At 44.5% G+C, this 19,746-nt stretch overlaps 1 protein-coding gene across 1 annotated transcript in view; it reads left to right on the top strand.

Moving 5' to 3' along the window:
• The window catches only part of CDH22 (cadherin 22), a 138,452-nt gene that overhangs the window by 73,095 nt on the left and 45,611 nt on the right, over nt 1-19,746 (top strand). Inside the window, exon 4 of the mRNA XM_074293581.1 lies at nt 11,775-11,894. Within this exon, the coding sequence (XP_074149682.1) occupies nt 11,775-11,894 (120 nt within the window). The remainder of the gene's footprint in view (nt 1-11,774; nt 11,895-19,746) is intronic.

The raw sequence follows: 19,746 nt of genomic DNA, 5'->3' as shown, positions 1-19,746 counted from the left end.
ATCTCATTTTATCCTCCCAAGATCATCGGAGGCCAGACAGGGTCATTCCCATTTTCCAGAGAGGAAAATTCAGTCGGCCCGAGAGCAGAAGGGACTTGTCCAAGGTGATAGTGCTAGTCGGTGAGGAAGCCACTTTTAAAACCTAGCTCTCTGGACGACTGATTCAGCGAGCACACACACACACACACACACACACACACACACACACACACACATGTTTTATCACACTTAATCATGCTAATTTGGTGAGTGAACTCTGGGGAATGAATGGAGGAGCATAGGTTGAGAGAATCATAGAATTTTAAAGCAAAAAGAACTTTAATAAGTATCTGACTTAATAAAACCTATTGTATAGATAAGGAAAAGGGATATTTGGACTCAGAGCTGGACAGGAAATCATCTTCCTGTTTTATGGATGAAGAAACGGAGGAGCAGAGCCTTGCCAAGTTCATACGGGCAGTGAATTGTCCATCGGGGATTTAAACTCTGCCCCCCCCCATGCCACTGCTCTATTTGTTGTGAGGTCCAGCTGGGAAGCCCAAGCCAGGAGGGGGCCCAGGGTCACTCTGAATCAGTTGCTGGCGGGGATACAATTAAGTAGGAATCCAGAAGCCATGGTCTGGCCTTACTGAGCCCGAACAGCGCCGTCTTGGAAGACCTCTTCCCGCAGGGAGAGCAAGAAGGATGAGGGTCTGGCCACAAAGACTCTTCCCCTTCCCGGGCTCCTTCTCTCCCGGGGAGGACAGGAAGGAGGCTGACTCAGGGACCAGGGAGAGGGCTGGCCAGGGAGCCCCCGGGGGCCAGAAATGGAATCAATCGTGCCCAGCGTCCACAGAGACAACTTCTAAAGAAGTTTTTAATTAAAGTCCAGGAAGATCTATATGTGCAATATCTCTTTGCCTAGCAACAGCGCTTGGCTTTCAATACTGAGAGGGGCCAGGCCTGGGGGAGGGGGAGGATGAGGCCAGACCAAGGGAGGACGAGAGGAGGGGCAGACAGGCCTCGGAGCCCCTGGAGAAGAGCCTCGGGTGCAGACGGAGGCCGGCCTCGACCCCTGAAGGTCCAAAAGCAGGCGGGGATGGTGAGACCAGAGGAGCCGTGGGAATCAGAGTCCCCTGGGGCAGATGAGCCACCTGGGTCTGGGGCATCCAGGGATCTGATTCTCTCCTGCTGGAGGCTGAGAGTAACACAATAAAATCCTAATCAAAGCAGCCCCATCAATCCTACTTAATGTAGGCCTAATGTAAGTGCTGAGAGCCACGTTTGGTGAATTATAATGCTGGGCCTGGGAAGGAGCCCTGATCCGGGAGTCAGGAGGTCTGGGGGCTCTGGTCTAGTCTTTTCTCTCGGCTGCTCTATGACCCCAGATACATCCATTTCTTTCTCCGGGTCTCAATGGTCTTTTCTGCAAAATGAGAGTTTTAAAGTAGATCATTTTTTTGGACATTTCCAGCTCTAGCCTCCTGTATTCTAAGGGCCTTCCCAGTCCTGTGTCCTGTGTTTTGTATCCAAGGAGATAAAATCTCCTCTAAGAGTGACAGTTTGCATTCTACAGTCTGTTTTAGGGGCTGACCTCCTTTGTTCCCAGCCCCTTTTTGCCACTGCTGCTTCCTGGAACTTAGAACTGAAACTTTAGCAGGCTGGCGGGCCTCCCTTTCCAAGGTCTCCCGCCTTAGGCTTGCTCTCCGGAGAGGCCATCACTATCCGACCAAGCCTCAGATTGACCTTCCTTCTGTCTGTTAGTGGTGGGGAGGAAGGGCCAGGCCTAACAGAGGGTGTGGGGACAGTCCGGATGTTCAAGCAGCTGAGAGTCCCAGCTGCCCCCATCCGCTGGGTGAAGCTAAAACCCCCCTGGCTTGGGCTGGATCGGTGCCCTCAGCTTCCAAACACTAATTGGTAACGTTTGGTGGCTCACGGGACTATTCTGGCTTCCAGGAGCTCAGGAGCGTGTTCTGCTCGACACTCTTGTCGTGCTGCAGGATTGTCACCCAAGGCCATCTTCTATGGGAGAAAGAAGAATGGGGGGGGGGATACCTGACTGCACTCCCCTCCACCTCCACCCATTCACTGCTGACCCTACTGTCCCATCTCTCCTTTCTTCCTTTCACTGCCTCCCTCTGCCTCTGCCCCCCTCTCCTTCATCCCCCAGGGCCTTTCTCTGTACATCTCGTGTCCTCCTGCCTGCGTCCCCTCCCTTCCCCTCCCTCTCCTGCTTTGCCTCTTCCCTTAGCTGCTGTCCAGCGTCTCCTGTGTCTCCCAAGGCTCATCCGTCTAGATTAGGCTGTGCAGCCGGAAGCCCTGGGGTTGAGGCCAGCAGAGTGAGCTGGCTGCAGGAGTGATGATCACCGAGGGAGCTGAGAAGAGCTTGAGAAGGAGGGTTGTTTCCTGTGTAATCAGTACGTTCCTGGGGCCTCGACAAGTGGTTTTTAATTTTTAATAGAAAGTGTTCAGAGCAGTTAGAGCAGCTGCAGGTGATGGAGAAAGACAGGGCCAGGGTGGAATTTCTCTTTTACAAGTCTGAAAAGCAAAGTAAAAGTCCAGGAAGTCCCCCTGGCTTGGATTCCTGTAAGATGTCCAGCCTACACTGGATAATTTCTAGGGCCTCTTCCAGCTCTGACAGCCCATGTATCTGACACTCCCTTCTACCTCTGAGATTGTCTTCCAAGGCCCCTTTCACTTTGGACCTGTTCTAGGATCTTCTCTCCCATCCTGGACACCCAGTGGGGTACCCATAAGGATCCTCCCACCTGAACATTCTGTGTTCTAAAGTCACTCCCTAACATCCCATGCGCCTTCCATCTCATATCTATATTCTGTGGCTTTTTGGAGCTCTCACTCTGATGTCTGCGCCTCCTCCCATCTCCCTGTGCCCCAGTCAGGGCCGATCTGCTGCCTGGACAGAATTAAACATGATGGCTATAGTACTATGATAGATGATAAATGGAATACTCCAAAGATTTATCACTGTTTTGTCCGCAAAAATGATCAAGTTCTTTTATGTCCTAGAGATATTTCAAGTAAGGAAGGATTCCTAGTTTGAAATGAATAGTGTTAGGGCCAGGAACTGATTTCCAGTGCCTCAACTTCTTTATCTTCAAAATGGGAATAATAATCTCTCTCCTGACTTTCCCATGGAGTTATCATAAAGAAAGCACTTTGTCAACAACTTCAAAGAACTATGAATCATGTATCATGTTTTAATTTTAATTTTTTACATCTTTTTCCTCCTCTTTCCTCACCTTTATTTCTTTTCTTTTTTCCTCTTCTTCCTCCTCATCCTTTCCCCCCTGGTTTGTATCATTCCTTCCAATTCATTTCATCTTCCATGTCCTTTTCCTGCATTTCTTTTTTCCTCCTTCCTTTTTCTTCTCCTTCCCTCTGTCTTTTCTTTTTCCTCATCCCCATCCCATCTTGTCCTTCCACTTTCTCCTGTCAATCTATGTATTGTTCTTCTTCCTCTTCCTTCTCCACATCTGATTCTTCCATTCTCTTTTTTTGTTCTTTCTTCTTTTTCCATTTGGTGCCTGCAACCACAGTGGAACTACTGAGCTTTGTTGGAGTCGTGGACCCTGCTAGCTTTAGAAATTTTGGTAAAAGGTTAAAATCTTCCAAGACAAGAAATGGATGTCATTTTCTTTGGTCAAACACAGAACATGAACTTCCTGGTTGCCCAAGAACTCTTCTTCCCTTTTCCCCATCACTAGGACTAAGTTAGGGCCCAGCTGACCTGAAAATGGTAGTATGGGTAGGAATTTAGTCTAGATAATAGAAAGACAGACAGATAGATAAATTAATTGATAGATAGATAAATTGACTGATAGACAAACACAGGGAGTTAGTTAGATACATAGATAGATACATAAATAGATAAATAGATGGATGATAGCTGGATTGAGTATTGTCAAGTGCTGTGCTAATCACTAGAGAGACAAATACAAATAAGTAAGATAGTCCCTGTTCTCAAGGAGCTTACAGTCTAAAGAGAAAGACAACTCTTAAGGGGCTCTGGATGTCAGGATTGGGAACATGTGGCAGCATGGTCTGATGATGGCCAAAAAGTGAATTGAGGCCTACATTTATGCAAGATAAGGCAAAAGCTCACTTGTCAGAGCCTAGGTGGTTTTAGGGGCTGAATCCAGGTTTCTGGTGGGAAGGAAGGAATAAAGTCTGGATTGGAGACGACTTGGTCTGGAAATGGCTCAGAAGAGTCACATCCCTGGAGAAAAGAACCCACATGAGTGGGGGAAAAGAAAAAAAATAGAAATATAGGGAAAGTAGGGAAAAAGCAACTTGAATTTGCAGTACGAGAACTAATATTGGCTCTGCTATTTACTGCCCATGGGACCTTAGACAAATCATTTTATCAAGTGCAAATGAGAGTGCTGGACTTGCTGGTCTCCTCCAGCTCTCAGAAAGCTGTTCTTACATTCATGTCCATCAGGGATGTTCCTTTGACAGTTCCTGCTATGTAGGGAATAGTTTCTCAGTGATACTATTTCTTTTCTAAATACTCCAAATCAATCAATATTTAAAGACTTCACTTCCTGAATGCTACATTCATGAGATAACAAGGTCCCCAAGGGCTTGGGCAAGAGCCAGAACCAGATAGAGGGACAAGAGGAGAAAACCATCTCCCCGAAAGGCCAGAAAAGCCTGGCATTCAAGGCCTTCCCCATTCTAACCCCAACTTACCCTTTCAGGTTTATCTCACAGTGAACAGAATGCGGACCTGGATATGAATCCCTTCCTGGCTGTGTGATGTTAGGAAGCCACTTCATCTCTCTAGGCTGGTTTCCCTGGGGCAGGCTTATGGTATCCAATGTAATAGCTACTTCCTGCCTCTATCATGCTAATATTGTAGTAAGGATTTCATAAATTGGTGTTGTGTAGTGATCCTTAGAAAGATCAGGAATATTAATTCTGTTAATTATACAATCCAAGAGTACTTTAAGCTCACAACATACTTTGTGCACAATAATTCTGGTAGGTTTTCCATTAGCAGGTATTTATTAAGTGCCTACTGTATGTGAGGCACTATGGATACAAAGTTAAATGGTCATTTTTATAGATGAAGACACAGACTCAGTGATATTAAGTGACTTGGCTATGGTGACACAATCAGTAAGTAGCAAGGCTGGAATTTGAACCTGGACTGCTCTTCTTTCTATAATACCATGCCTGGGGTTCCATATTCTTCCCGTCTTTCAGGATTATTGGGAAGAAAATGCTTTGTAATCTCTAAAGCACTATAGAACTTATTATTTTGTCTACACCAGAATAGATCATTAACTATATCTCTCTATCTGTCTAGTGTTTCCCACCTCCTTGCATATCTGCTCAGGATGCTCCGTTTGCCTAGACAACTTTTCTCCGCAGTTTTCCCCCTCCATCTCCACCTGTTAAAATCTCTCCCACATCCAATATTCTCTCTACTTGAATAGTTGACATTTGAATATAATTTTATGTTCAGTTTCACAATAATAATAATAGCTAACATTTATGTAGTGCTTACTATCTGCCAGGCATTATGCTAAGTGCTTCATAATGATTATCTCATTTGATCCTCACAAAAATCCTGGAGAGTAAGGTATGTAGGCAAGCAGGGGTTAAGTGACTTGCTCAGGTGACATGGTTAGTAAATGTCTTAGGCTGGATTTGAACTCTGATTTCTTGACTTCAGACCTCTATTCACTGTACCACCTATCTGCCATGCTGTTGTTAGGAAGGGAAGAAATTTATATTAATAAGAATAAATAGAAAAGGCTTCCTGGAGGAGAAGGTTTTGAACTGGCCTGTCAAATTATGAAAAGGAGTGGTAAAGGCAGAGAAAGTAAGGATTATCTTCTCTCCTGTCTCTCTTATTTATAGAAAGATAAACTAAGGCCTAGAGTCATTTGCTGAAAATCATATAGCAGTCCTCCAGCCCCTTAGGGACCTTAAACTACATTTCTGCAGAATGACAGGTGACTTTTCCATCCATCATTTCTGATATGTTGCTAGCCCCATTGGGTTGACAGCACATAATGATGTAGAGAGGGACCTCAGTTCTATCCTGAGTGCTGAGGCTAGAACCTAGTTGTATAACCTTGAATAAGTGTCGGGGCTTCAGTGTGTTTTCTCTAAAATGAAAGAGTTAGCTGAGACGGTCTCTAAGGTGATTTCTACCCATAATGCTCCACATCTCAAATCATTTCCAGTGTTGATCTACCATGATTACAAGGAAGGCGTGTCAGTGTGGCAAGTGTGTTTAGCAGAAGGTGTTCCTGCCACGTGCAGGGGGGTTGGAATGGGGAGCATCCTAGATGAGGGGAGCTATTGGAGTGGGTTACCTGGGGAAAAGGAGAATACCGGTGATCCTTCAGTACTAGTAGTTAATAAGAGCAGTAGAGAAACCAAGACAAAGTAACAGAAGTCCCCAAATTGAAACTGGGAAGCATGAGTTCTGCAGATATGTGACAGGCTCAGAAAAAAATCCCAGATCCTACTTGAGGTTCTATAAGCCAGTGGAGATGGGCAGGACCCCTAGAACCACCAGAACCATCTCCCAGATGCCTCAATAATGTTGAATGGCTGCTAAAGGGCAGTTTAGTGATCTGGAAGGCAAAGAAGAGCTTAATTTGTGTAAACAGAAATCTAGCATACAGAACAAGGCAGGTGATGGTCCAGCCTCTTTCTGTCCTAGTTATATTGTGTCTAAAATATTGCTTTTGGCTCTGGGTGCTACACTGATAGGCAAAAGAGTGTAGTTAAAGGAGATGGGGATATTAAGCCCGGAGATGACAAAGTGGGGAAGCAGCCAAAAAGAGTATGGATTCTGGAGTCAGAGGACCTGAGTTCAAATCCAGCATTGCCTATGTGAACTGTGATTGTTTGACATAGCATCTGAAGGGATGGCAGGATGAGGCTCACTCTGCTTGGCTCCAAGAACAGAATTAGGAAGTGTGGTCAGAAGCAAAGCTTCCTAGGTCTGCAACTATTCAGAAGTAGAAAGGACTGCCTGAGGAAAGAATGAGTTCCCAGTCACTAAAGATCTTTAAACAGAGATGGGATGGCCACTTATTAAGAATGTAGCACAGGATGTCCTTCTCCCTGCAAACAAGCAAGTCTCTCTCCTGCCTCTAACTCCTGCAATCTTATAGGCTCCTTATGATGGGTCCTTGGAGGGCTGGGTAAGTGGCCATCCCTATGATGCCCTTGTGCTATGTCCAGACTTAGATTGTGGCAAAAGTAGCAAACCAGGGTTTAATAATAATGATAGCCAATGCTTATGTAGTACGTTAAAGGGGCTTCTACTGGGGAAATCCTGTCTGCTCTGTTTTGATAGCCACAGCCAGTGTTTCAGTCCTAGCTCAGACACCTCCTACCTGTGTGACCTGTACCAAGTCACTTTACTGTTCTGAGCTTCAATGTTCACATCTGGAAAATGGGAATGATAGCCTTGAAACTCAAGATTATTGAATTGGTATCTGAATAGGAATGGTCTTTATATTTCTCCAAAGTGGTTGTGCAGCTTTTGCTCAAAGATCTTCACTGACAAAGGACTCCCTATCTCCTAATGTAATCTATTCCATTCTTGGATAGATCTTATTCAGTTCCATTCCATTCAAAAAGGGTGTATTAAGCCCTTTATATTTGCCTATGCTACATTCCAGAGATGCAAAGACCAAAAGAAAACCCCAAATGGTCCCTATGATAATAGGGATCTGGAATTCTACTGAGAGAAAACAGAGAGGAACAGAAAAAACTAAATTAAAAGTATATGTGAAATAAATACATAGTAATTTGGGGGAGGAGAAACCTAACACTTGAGGGATCCAGGAGATTGAGAAAGTCCAGTATAGAAGTGGCTGTTGTGGTGACCTCATGGGAGCCAGGGGTTTCAGGAGGCAGAGGTGAGAAGAGAAAACATTTGGGCACCAGGGGAGCAGATGGAATGCTGTGGGAAGTACCAAGTAGTCCAGGTAGGCTAGAATGTGGGCTTATGTGGTTTTCCTTACATAGCATTTATACTGCCTTCTTTCTAGGGCTGTTATGAGAATCAAATCATATCATGACCGTGGAAGATCCTTTAAAAACCATAAAAATATATACTAGGATCACAGACTTTAGTGCTGATACGACTTTTGAGATCATCCAGTCCAGTCAGCTCTCATCTTATCCAGGAGAGCAGTGAGGTGCTTTGTCCAAGGTGGTACAGTAATCAAGTTGAGATTCAAACTCAGCTCCTTTGTTTGATCCCAAATGGAGTGCTTCTTCCACTGCAATCTCCTTGCTGCATATTATGGATCCTTGTCCATCTTTGATTATAATGATTATAGCAATTTAGTAATAATAGTAACAATAGCAATGGCAAATAGTAATATTTATAGAGTCCTTTAAAGTTAGTGAAATACTTCACAGACATTTGACTTTAACAATAATCCTGGGAGATGATTGTTAATACTATCCCCATTTTATATATGGGGAAACTGAGGTCGGCAGAAGTTAAGGGTCATATAGCTAATAAGTGTCAGAGGTTGGATTTGAATTCAGTTTTTCTTGAATCTAAGTACAGTGCTTTATCCACTGTGCCACCTAACTGCCTCTAAAGCAGTTCTTTCTTGAGTTCTGTGGCATTTCTACCTTTTAGAAAGACTATTCAAAATGTGTATTGATTTTGGTCCCGTCTACAAGAGGGTATCACTGCTGCATCCTAGCCAGGGTATTCTGGGATTCAGATAGTGGATGTAACTTGGCCAACATCACAGAAGTAGTAAGTGGGAAAGCTCAGACTGTGATCCCAGTGTGTGGCTCAGGGGTACTCGTATTCCCCACTCCTACCCTGCACCTTGGCTCCTGGTTCCTTGCTCCCCATCCTTCCTTCTCTGGGATGTTAGGATCTCATTTCTCATCCCTTTCCTCCTTTTTTCTCCTCCTTCTCCTCCTCCTCCTCCTCCTTGGTGGTGGGTCCAATTTTAATGGAAGAAAGGGAGGCGCATTGCAGGGGTGGGGTGGACTGGGCTGGAGGAAGAGGAGTGGGTGGGGAGGAAAAGAAGAAATGCTAAAGAAATAAATATATGTCTCTCCAGCTCGCCAAGGGCCAGAGAAGGGAAGACCGGAGGTGGGCTGGGAGAGAGAGAGGGAGGGAGGGAGGGGGTGGGGAGTTCAGGGAGAAATGCTGCAGTAGCATTTCCGAACACTCCCTCATTAGGCCAGGCAGTGAGCTGGGCTCACCTCTGGACTGACCAGGCAGGACAGCTTGAAGACTGGGCTGCCCATGGGGAAGGAGGACACCAGCTGGGATGAGACAGGCCAGGGCTTGTGGAAGGGGGACTTGGGAGTTCCAAATGTTCTGATCCCTCATTCCCAGCTGGCACCCTGGGCTACCAGTGGGCATGGGGCAGAGCAGATGAGATCCCTCTGGCAGGGACATGAGTTAGAGGCGGGAAACACCTTTAGAATAGTCTAAATACATCCTTAATTCTGCAAGTATAGAAACTAAGATCTGGAAGCTTTCCCCAAACTTTTTATGTGAGCTTAGACAGATCACCCAATCTGGATGTAAAATGTCTCTAAAATGAGAATTTTGAGAGGTTCTTGATCTTAATGGATATCTATCTGGGGGCCCATGAAATTGGATGGAAAATTATCTTTATATAATTAGTTTTCCTTGTAACCCTTGTATTTTACGTTATACATTTAATAACATTTCCCTAAGAAGGAATCTCCAGGCCTCTCATCTGGTCTGATCTCTAAGGTCCCTAACAGCTTGGTCTGTCTACATTCTGTAGACTGTGTTCACAGTCTATATTCTGGCCTGACCTGCCATGTTCCCAGGTCCCGCTTCGCTTTGATGTTCCAAAGTCTGAGTTTCCTTCCACCTTCGCCATTCAATTTAGAATTTAGTTTAGCGTCCCTCATTAACTTGCTTTCTGTGTGGTGGGTCCTACGTTCCGCGCTGCAGATAAAAGTACAAAAAACAGCGTTCTCCTTTCCTCCTAAGGATATTGTAATTGACTGGTGGTAGAAATAACATGCACACAGATGAGGTAGAATGTAATGGGGCAAGCACCAGTCTGCCCAGGGCCCTGAGAAAATCTGAGGCTCCTTCAGGTTCTGCTCCAAGGTCTGACTTATTCCAGGACGCCACGGTTCCCTTACCAGCAGGCGAGGCCGCCCAGGTCCGTTCGTCCTTCCGTCTCTGTGTCTCTCCCCCGCTGCCCCCAGCTGAGCCTCACGTCCCAAGTTCTGCTCTCCTCAAATTGAACATGATGTCAAATTAGAACCATGGCGGGGACAGGCAGAGTGAAGCGCTCGGTTTAATGAGGCAGCGTCGAAAATCAATAACTTAATTGCAGCCGTTTGATGGACTTTTATCCAATTTATACTCTCCCTGGCCGGCTACGTGCAGAGCATGAGGAGAGAGGGCCCTGTCTGGGTCCCCCGGGGAGGGGGGAAGGCATCGCTGCCCTGTACCGTATCTCGCCCGGCCCTCTCCCAGACTCCTCCATTCTGGGTTTTCTGCAGGGTGGGAGAGTCCAGAGCTCAGGCTGGAGGATGGCAGTGGGACTGTCTCCCTGTCCCCCTCCCAGCACTCCTAGGAGGTCAAGCTGTGGGGCAGTGTCCAGAGCAGTGACTCTTGCTGTTTACTGCCCCACAAGGCTTCCAAATCAGCTACCTTTCAACCCTCCACTGCCCTCTGGCTGAGCCCATTCTACAGGTACATCATAGAGGTACTGGCATGAAATATTGTCAAGAGTGCTATATTCAGAAGTAAAGAATCTGGGTTCTAATCCTGGTTTTGCTGTCTTGCCTTTGTGACCTTGGACAAGGGACAACCTCTGTGGGTCTCAGTTCAGGAAAGTATTCTTTCCATGTTTAACTCCTGTGTTTGCTTAAGAATCACATCCAAGCCATTTTTTGCAGTGAGGTAGGAAAAGATTTTTATCCTGGGACTCAGGAGCTCCAGCTTCTAGTCCATCCTTTATCGCTAATTTTACTGTGTGATCTGGGACAAGTGCCTTTCATCCCTGGTGGAAGGAAAAACCTGCTAGTACTAGAGCTTGTTGAAACAGAATAGATTGCTCTGGAGCAGCTAATGAGCTCCCTATCACTGCAGGGTAGGTGAGGGTTGGATGACTACTTGGAAGGGTTTTTGGAGAAAGGATTCTTATTTGGGTATGGATTGCACTAAATGACCTGTGAGTTCCCTTTTCTCTCTCAAATTCGGTGATTTGCTCCCGCCGCACCTGGACTTCCATTTCCGTAAGCTGAAGGTATTAGATGACATAAACTAAGAGATGTTTTCCAACTCTTTTTTTTTTCCCCTCAGAGGCATTCGACAGGCCTCGAAGGCCTGAAAGGGCCCTAGAGCCCAGTCAGACTGACCACATCCTCTTACCATCTATACCCCCACTAGATGAGACTTTGGTATTACACCCTCCCTCCCCTTCCCCATCCCCACTCCAAGCAGGACATGGCTCTGATGTAAGTGTCCAGTCTGGGAAAGGTTAAAGAAGCAGGACACTGCCCCACAACTCACCCTTCTTCACTCACAGTTCCTTGGGGGGAGGGTGGCAGGAGGCATGATGTGGTGGGGATCAGTGGGAGAAGGGGAAACTTGGGGAGAGCAAGCCAGGGGCTTGGTGAGCAGGATGTGGACTCCGTGAGGAGATGGGGGGCGGAGCTCAGTAACACCTCCCAGCGAGTCTCTTTTCCCTCTCAGGCTCCAGGCAGATGATCTCACAACCGTGTCTCTCCTTGGTCCCCCCTACCTTCCCCCTCCATGGGCCCAGGCACTTCAGTAATGCAGGTGATGGCATCAGATGCAGATGACCCCACGTATGGGAGCAGCGCACGGCTGGTGTACAGCGTCCTGGATGGTGAGCAGCACTTCACTGTGGACAACAAGACAGGTGAGGAGCTCTGTGGGGAGTGCTCAGCAGAAGGGATGGCAGACATGGGCCCTGTATCCTAGAAATTGATCCCAGTGGGGTAAGTGGGGAAAGGAGGCTGAGGAATCAAATTCTTCTCTAAGGAAAAATAAAGGGTGATGGGAGGACTGCCATGAACAGATGGACGACCACTCTTGGGAGGTATCAGGACAAGGCTACTAAGGGATGGAAGAAGAGAGAAGGATGGAATAATAATGATGATAAAAATAATAATAGTGATGAAACAATAATAATAGCTAATATTTATATAGCACTTACTATGTGCCAGGCTCTGGGCTAAGCATTTTATAATTGATATCTCATTTGATCCTCACAATAACCCTGGGAGGTAGGTGCTATTATTATCCCCTTTTTACAAATGAAAAATTTGAGGCAGACAGAGGTTAAATGACTTGTCCAGAGTTACAAGCTGCTAAGTATCTGAGGGCAGATGTGAACCTCCTGACTCCTGGATAATGCTCTATCATTCACTGTGTCACCTAACTGGGGAGCCAGCGGTCCAGAAAAACAGGGGAGATGGGAAGATAGGGGACGAAGAATAAGAGATTGCAAAACAAAACAAAAAACAGGAGCAGAGAACAGCAGGGTGGAGGTAGAGGAAAAAACTAGAGGGACTGGAAGACTAGGGAGATAAGGTGAAAGGGCAGAAAGTTAAAGATAGATAGGAGAAGGAACACAATGTTGAAGAAGAACAGGAGACAAAGGGATAGGGAATGGAAACAAAATGGAAGGATATATAGGGTGTAGAGGAATGGGAGGCCCCAGGATGTTGGGGTGAGGGCTGAGAGAGAAGGAGAGATTTCTGAGTAGAAAGAGCAAGGAAATAGGAGGAGAGATGGGGAAGCCAACAGAGCATGCAGAGTGATAGGGAGACATAGGAACAGAAAGGTTGGTGCGAGTGATTGGAAGATGGCCTCTGAAAATAGTCCTCCATACTGAGCAAGGCCCAGCCAGAAGCCCATGTTCCCAGCTGTCATTTTAAAGAAATAAAGAGATGGATGACAAAGAGGAGAATAGGAAGTCTTTCGGTTGGCTAGTTCAAATTTTAAACGTGGCCTTCCCAACCCCCTGCCCTGGACTCCCCAAGTTTCGGCTGCTCTTTGCCCCCAAACAGTTAGCTCCCTAGCTCCCACAAGCCTAATTTGCATTTTATGCCATCCAAATGTATGTTCAGAGGAGTGCATTGGGATTCAAATGAAGGAGAAACTAGAAACTGAGAGATCAGCTAGTTAGAAGGCTGTTCCAGTTATCCAGAGGAGAAGCGTCATGGGCCTGGGCTCAGGTGGTGATAATGGATATAGAAAGGGGGGAACACACGCCAAAGGTATGGCAAAGCACGTGTGAGGCACTGGAAATCAGGGACTCCAGGAACAGGGTAGGGGAGGATGGCAATTACAAATCCACAGAAATAAAGAAATTGAGACATGGAGTAGTTTTAAAGGGAAACAGGGTGAGCTTAGGGTGGACCTGTCGAATTTAAGATCCGGCTGGTATATCCATATGAAAGCGTCCCACAGGCAATTAGGGATGTTGGTCTGGAATCTTGAGGAGAGAGGGTCTGAGAGTCTAGAAGCCTCCACCGAGGTGGTAGATTGAGCCATGGGAACAGCTAAGGTTTCCAAGGGAGATAATGTAGAGAAAGAAGATAAATAGTCCAGAACAGAGCCTTGGAGAAAGTCCAAGGTTAAGAGGTGAAAGGAAGAGGAATGGTCAAGCCACAGAGAAAGAGCAGTTAGAGAGGTATTAGGGGAAGAATATTAAAAGAGAACAAGGGAGAGCTTTACAGAGTATTGAACAAGGCGACCAGTGACGTGAGGTAGAGAGGAAGAAGAGGATGAGAGCTGAGCAAAGACCACTGTAGAATATCACTGGCTCTCTGGTTTAATGGAAAGAACCCTTGAGAAAATAGGTTGAAATCTGGATCTGCTTCTATCTAGCTGTGAAGGCCTGGGCAAGTCGATTCCTCTCTGAGCTGCAGTTTTTTTCATCTGTAAAATGAGGACACTGGACAAGATCAGAGATTTTCTCTCTCTCTCTCTCTCTCTCTCTCTCTCTCTCTCTCTCTCTCTCTCTCTCTCTCTGTCTCTGTCTGTCTCTCTGTCTGTCTCTCTGTCTCTCTGTCTGTCTCTGTCTGTCTCTCTCTCTCTTTCTCTCTCTCTCTCTCTCTCTCTCTCTCTCTCTCTCTCTCTCTCTCTCTCTCTCTCTCTCTCTCTCCCCCCCCTTTCCACTCTTAAAAAAATGTTGAGAATTCCCCAAAGAGATTTTTGTTTATGTGGATTATATCTATCCCATGCTTAGCATAGTGCCTGGTGGATAGTAGGTGCTTAATAAATTTTTATTGATTGATTGATCAATACTTATCATATTAGGCCATTTTAGTATTATTATAAAAATCAATAGTATTAATTTCAAGGATCTTTACGAAAAGTCAGAAATCCTAGGGGTTCAATCAGTGAGTCAGTCAGTGGACATTTATTAAGCCCCTACAGTGCCAGATACTGCTGAGTGCTAGGGTACAAAGAAGACATAAAGCAGTTTTTGCCCCTCAAGGAACTTAGCCTTATTGGTGAAGAACAGGAAGCTGAGGAGGGGCAAGATGAAGTCCAGATGGGTGCATCTAGGTAGGAAATGAAGGGATGGCTGACCTGGGCACCCTTTTTTAATGGAGGATCTGGGACTACATTTGGAGATCCTCTGGACCAGATAATCTTTAAGGTCCCTTCCATCTCTCTCAAATTATGGTCCCAGGTTAATTAATAATAATTATTAGTATTTTTATAGCACCTTGAAGATTGCTAAGAGAAATTTAATTACATTCTCATTTCAAACTTACAAAAACTCTGTAAGGTAGGTACTGCAGACTTTGTTATTCTCATTTTAAAGATGAGTAAATTGAGACTGAGAAATAGTCACATAGATAGGTTCAGAAGTAGCCCGGATCATAGAGTACAGCATCAGAGTTTTAGAGGTAGAAGGGATCTTAGAGGTCAATGAGTCCAACTGCTTGTTTTTACAGAGGAGGAAATTAAGTCATAGGGGAGTTAATTGACCTCCCCTGGATCAAAAAACTAATAAATAGTGCCCTAAGGGCAGGATTTGAATTCAGGTGTTCCTAATTTCCAGTCCAATGGGCTATGAAACCATGCTGCCTTATCCATTGAGATGGAAGCCTGATTGCAGGGAATAAGGGAGAAATTGGGTGATGAAGAAGTAGATGTTGTAGGTTTAAGAATTTCTGTGTTCCCATTAATGTCCTGGGCTGCTAATGTTACCTACCATTTCTGTAGTGCTTTATAATTTATAAAGAACTGTCCTCACAACATTCCTGTGAGGCAAATCGTTATTCCTCATTATATATATTGGAAAACTGAGTCCCATTACTATTACACTATTACACTCCCTCCTCTATTTTCCCGGCTATGATATGCCTTGATTGCCATAGAGAGAAGATAAGAAAGCATGAGATTTAAATGTGGAAATTTTGAAAGGGTCCTTCAGGATCACCCTATCCAAAGTTCTCATGTTAGGGGAGGAAACTGGAGGGAAATTATGCATGATCATAAAGGAAGTGAACTCACTTTCTGAGGATCTGGAAAATGCGTAGGGGCCTTTTCCAAGAGAGAGGTCCTGTTCAAGGAAGGATCAAGTTTCTCCAGTCCCTTCTTGGTTGCCCTAGATCCGATCCACTTTTCCCTCATTGTTCCTCCTCTGGGCGCTCATCTCCCTACAGTATCAGGGGTTGCTGCCAGACCTGGCTCAGAAGAGTGTTTCATTCCATAAGCTGGGAATATTAAACTGATAACATTCTCTGGGCTATATTTAGCAGATGCTCAGTGGTACAGTCTGTTCTCACTGTGCAGTTAGCAGGGAGCGTAGCCGGAACGGGGCCCTGAGAGGAAGGTGTGAGGAGAAAGAGAGAGGGGGGGAGAAGGAATGAGAAAAAAGAACCCTTCTTGTAAGAGGAGAAATTAACTTGTGTGTTTTAAAGGCCAAATCTCCCAACGTGGCCCCCATCATCTGGAACAGGAATGGCATTTGTGTGACTAATGAGGCATCTCACGCTGCGGCCCTTCGTGGCCCCTGCAGCAGCAGCTGGAGGGAAAACAGCTGGATGCTTGGCCCTGCAAGTGTGAAGGATGGGTTAGCATGGGGCCAGAGGGAGGGGGGTGGAGTAGCCATGCCACCATTATTAGAGAGCTCTAAATCCTCTCAATTCACCACCTTCCCAGCTCTCTTCTCAAAACAAATCTTGCCATCTCCTCCAAGGGGTAGAAAGAGCCTAGCCAGAAATCCTCAGCTCTGTCCTTAAAAAATCCACATGTTTTTCAGAGAACCAGAGATGCCAAATATCAATTGTCAAAGGCTCCTAGAATTATAGAATGTCAGAACTAGAAAGGACCTTAGAACAAAGAATCACAGGATAGATGGAACCTTAGAATATAGGGCATAGAATTTCAGAGCTGAAAGGGTTTTACAACCTAGAACCCAGGATGTTAGAGCTGAAATAGACCCTAGAACATAGAACACAGAATATTGGAAGTGCAAAGGGACTTAGAACATAATATGTCATATGCAAAAGGAGTCTTGGAACAAAAAATACTGAATGCTAGAGTTGAAACAGGCATTAGAACATAGAACATTGATTGATGGAACTGGAAGAAATCTCAGAGACCATTGAGTCTAGAGGAGGAAATTTTCTCTACCAAGTAGAAGTGACCCAAGGTTCCACACAGTTAGTGGCTATCCACCATAGGGTATCAGTGATCTACCACATCTGCACTGCCCCTCCTCCTAAAAACAATTGACTCTAAGGATGGAAACAGTGAAAATAGAGGGGATGACAGTGGATAGGGTTGTTGGGCTTGGAATCAGGAAGACCTGGATTCAAATCATGACTTGGATATTTACTAGTTCCCACAATATCCTCATCTGAAAAATGAAGGATTGATCTTAATGACCCTAAGGACCTTTTCAACTCCAAATCTAAGCCTTTTTTCAGTAGTTATAGAGTTCCTAAATTGGCTTTGTCATTTCCATAAATAGGTTGAATTACAGGTTGGGATCAGAGTTGCTTGACATTTAGTCTTTTCCTGAGATTCAGTTTTTCACATGGACCAATGAGGATACCCTAGGACCCACCTGCCTAAAGTACTTTGGGCATAAATGGAAATTGGATTAGAGACTCCTTCCATGACTTGACTATCTTGGAAAGCTATTCATATTTCTCATAGTTTGGGGATGAAGTGTTTCCAGAAAAAGTCGGAGCAGCCTAGGAAACAGGAGGATGGCTGCCTACTCCCTACAGTTCTTAATCATTAGAAAGAGCCCCAGATTTATAATTGGAAGGTCCCTAAGCTTTGTTTGAATCCCATTTCTTCTACTTGGTACATGTTTGATCCCTGGAAAGCCTCATTCTTTCTTTGGACCTTAGTTTTTCCATGTGTAAAACGGGAGTATTAGATGAGATGAACTCTTAAGTTTCTTTCCAGCTTTATTCCCACAATGCTAATTTACTAACCTGGTTACAGAAATGGAGAAAGCTCTAGTAATCCAGTCTTTAGAAGCTACTGAAGTGTGTGTGTGTGTGTGTGTGTGTGTGTGTGTGTGTGTGTGTGTGTGTGTGTATTAAGGGGAAGGTAGGTGGGTGGGTGTAGTGGTGATGAGTGTGTAAGTGGATGGGAGGAGTGGTGTAGAGATAGGTCAAGTGGAAGGAAGATCCTGATGTTTATACATTCCCCTTCTCAACATCCATATGGTGTCCAGAGATGTCCAGTGGCTCCCCAAAAATAAATAGGATAGAGATGATAGAGCATTTGTTAAATATTTTTATAAGCACTATAGTTAAGCATTTTATAAGCACTATCACTATGTGGCAGGCACTATGCTTAGATACAAATAAAAACAAGATAGTCTTTGCTCTCAATGAGCTTCCAATCTAATGGAGGAAAATAATACATAAAAGGGAAAAGATCTCTCTTCACTCTCAAAGTACAATTCTCCTGGGCTTCCCTTCCTCTCTCTTAGGATTTCTCCATCATTCCATCCTTCCTTTTATTTCTCTCTCCCTTTTCTCTTGGTTAGAAAAATTACTGGATTTGGAGCCGAGGATCTGGACTCAGTTTGCAGTTCTGTTCACTTATTACTTGTGTGATGTTGGTTAAGTCATTTTACCTCCCTAGCTCTCAGTTTCTTCCTTTGTAAAATGAAAGTGCTGCACTGGATAATTCTGAGGTTCCTTCTGATTTTAAGATCTTTGATTCTTGTCTTTCAGCTCCCTCTTGGTACTGTTACATCCTTCATCATTGCCCCCCACTTTCTGCCTCTATTTATTTTCTATTGCTCCTGAGCCCCCCACCTTGTTCTTGTTTGTTTGTTTTCCCTTTTCCTTCTCCCTTCTGAGTAAGAGTTCACATTTCTGGAGGGTGGAGAGATTATATTCTAAGAATTTAAACAAATTAGTCTAAGAACAGATTGCTACTTTGATTAAAAGCTGTGGGTCTCTCTGTATCTTCTGTATTCTTCTGTATTCTTCTCCCTAAAATGATGGTTAGACCAGATACCGTTAAGATTCCTTTTAGCTCTAAAACTAAGATTCAAAGAAGAAAATATGAGAAACATAAGCGTAATGGGAGAAAGATTGAGGGAGACAGGGGTCTGGATAGAGATAAAAATGGGGGAGGGATGAAAGAAAAAAGAATGGTGTGGAGGGAATTAGCTGTGATGTGGTATTTAAAGAAGTTGAAATCAGGAAATTTGGGTTCAGATTCTGGGCCTCCTATTTATTATCTGTGTGATCTTAGTAATCATTTAACTTCTTTCAGCCTCAGGCTCAATATCTGTAAAATGGGAGCAATACAATTTATATTCTGACAAGAGTTGTATCAAGGAAAGTGCTTTCTAAGCTGTAGAGTACCACAGAAATAAGAATCATAAATTAGGAGGGAGAGACAAATGCGTTCGAGTGACCTTCCTGAAGTCACATAAGCAAATCCTCAGCCTGTGAGCCTTTGATTGCAAATTTGGTGCATTGTCCACTAAATCAGGCTGTAGATCTAAGTTGTTAGAAAAAATTCAGTTTGGATTCTCCATTCCCTTCTTTTACTGCACTTCTGCCCTTTATTTGGGCCCTAGAGCTTGTCAAGGGTTTAAGGAGGGCCATGCTGGGTAAATGAGGATTCAATTGTCTAATTAAGACCCAGAGGAGTGTGTGCTGGGACTGGCTCATGGACCCATTAGCTGGGTGACTGACTTCCCTGTAGAGGCCTAACCACTCCATTGCAGCTAGAGGTAAGGAGGGGAGGCAGAGGGGCTGGGGGACCTCCTAATGGCTCTCTAATTCAAAGCTCCAATGGGTTGGTTCCCTCCTCATCTCTATTTTATTGATATTTTTTATTTTTACATCAGTCTCATTTCAGAATAAATCCCTTCTCTTCCCTTCCCTAGAGAGCCAGCCCTTGTAATCAAAAAATAAAAAAGCGGAAAAAAAAACAGTTCAGTGAAACTAACCAGTGCATCAACTGAGTCTAATAATATATAGATAGAATGTGCCTTACCTGTAATTCCTCACCTCTATAAGGGAGGGAAGTTCATTTTCTTATCTCTTCTCTAAGGCCAGACCTAGCCATTATAATGAGATAATTAGGTCGATAGATATAGATTTATATCACTCAGTTCCCAGTATTCTTCTTGTTTCCATTTATATTATTGTGATCATTTTATATATTGTTTTCCTAGTGCTTCTTATTTCCCTCTGCCTTAGTTCATATAAGTCTTCCCATGCTTATATGAATTTTCCTTATTTATTATTTCTTAT

This window comes from Sminthopsis crassicaudata, chromosome 2 (genome assembly GCF_048593235.1).
Source record: "Sminthopsis crassicaudata isolate SCR6 chromosome 2, ASM4859323v1, whole genome shotgun sequence".
Lineage (NCBI taxonomy): Eukaryota > Metazoa > Chordata > Mammalia > Dasyuromorphia > Dasyuridae > Sminthopsis > Sminthopsis crassicaudata.
Note: the sequence above shows the minus strand (reverse complement) of the source record. Positions and strands in the feature narration are given on the sequence as shown.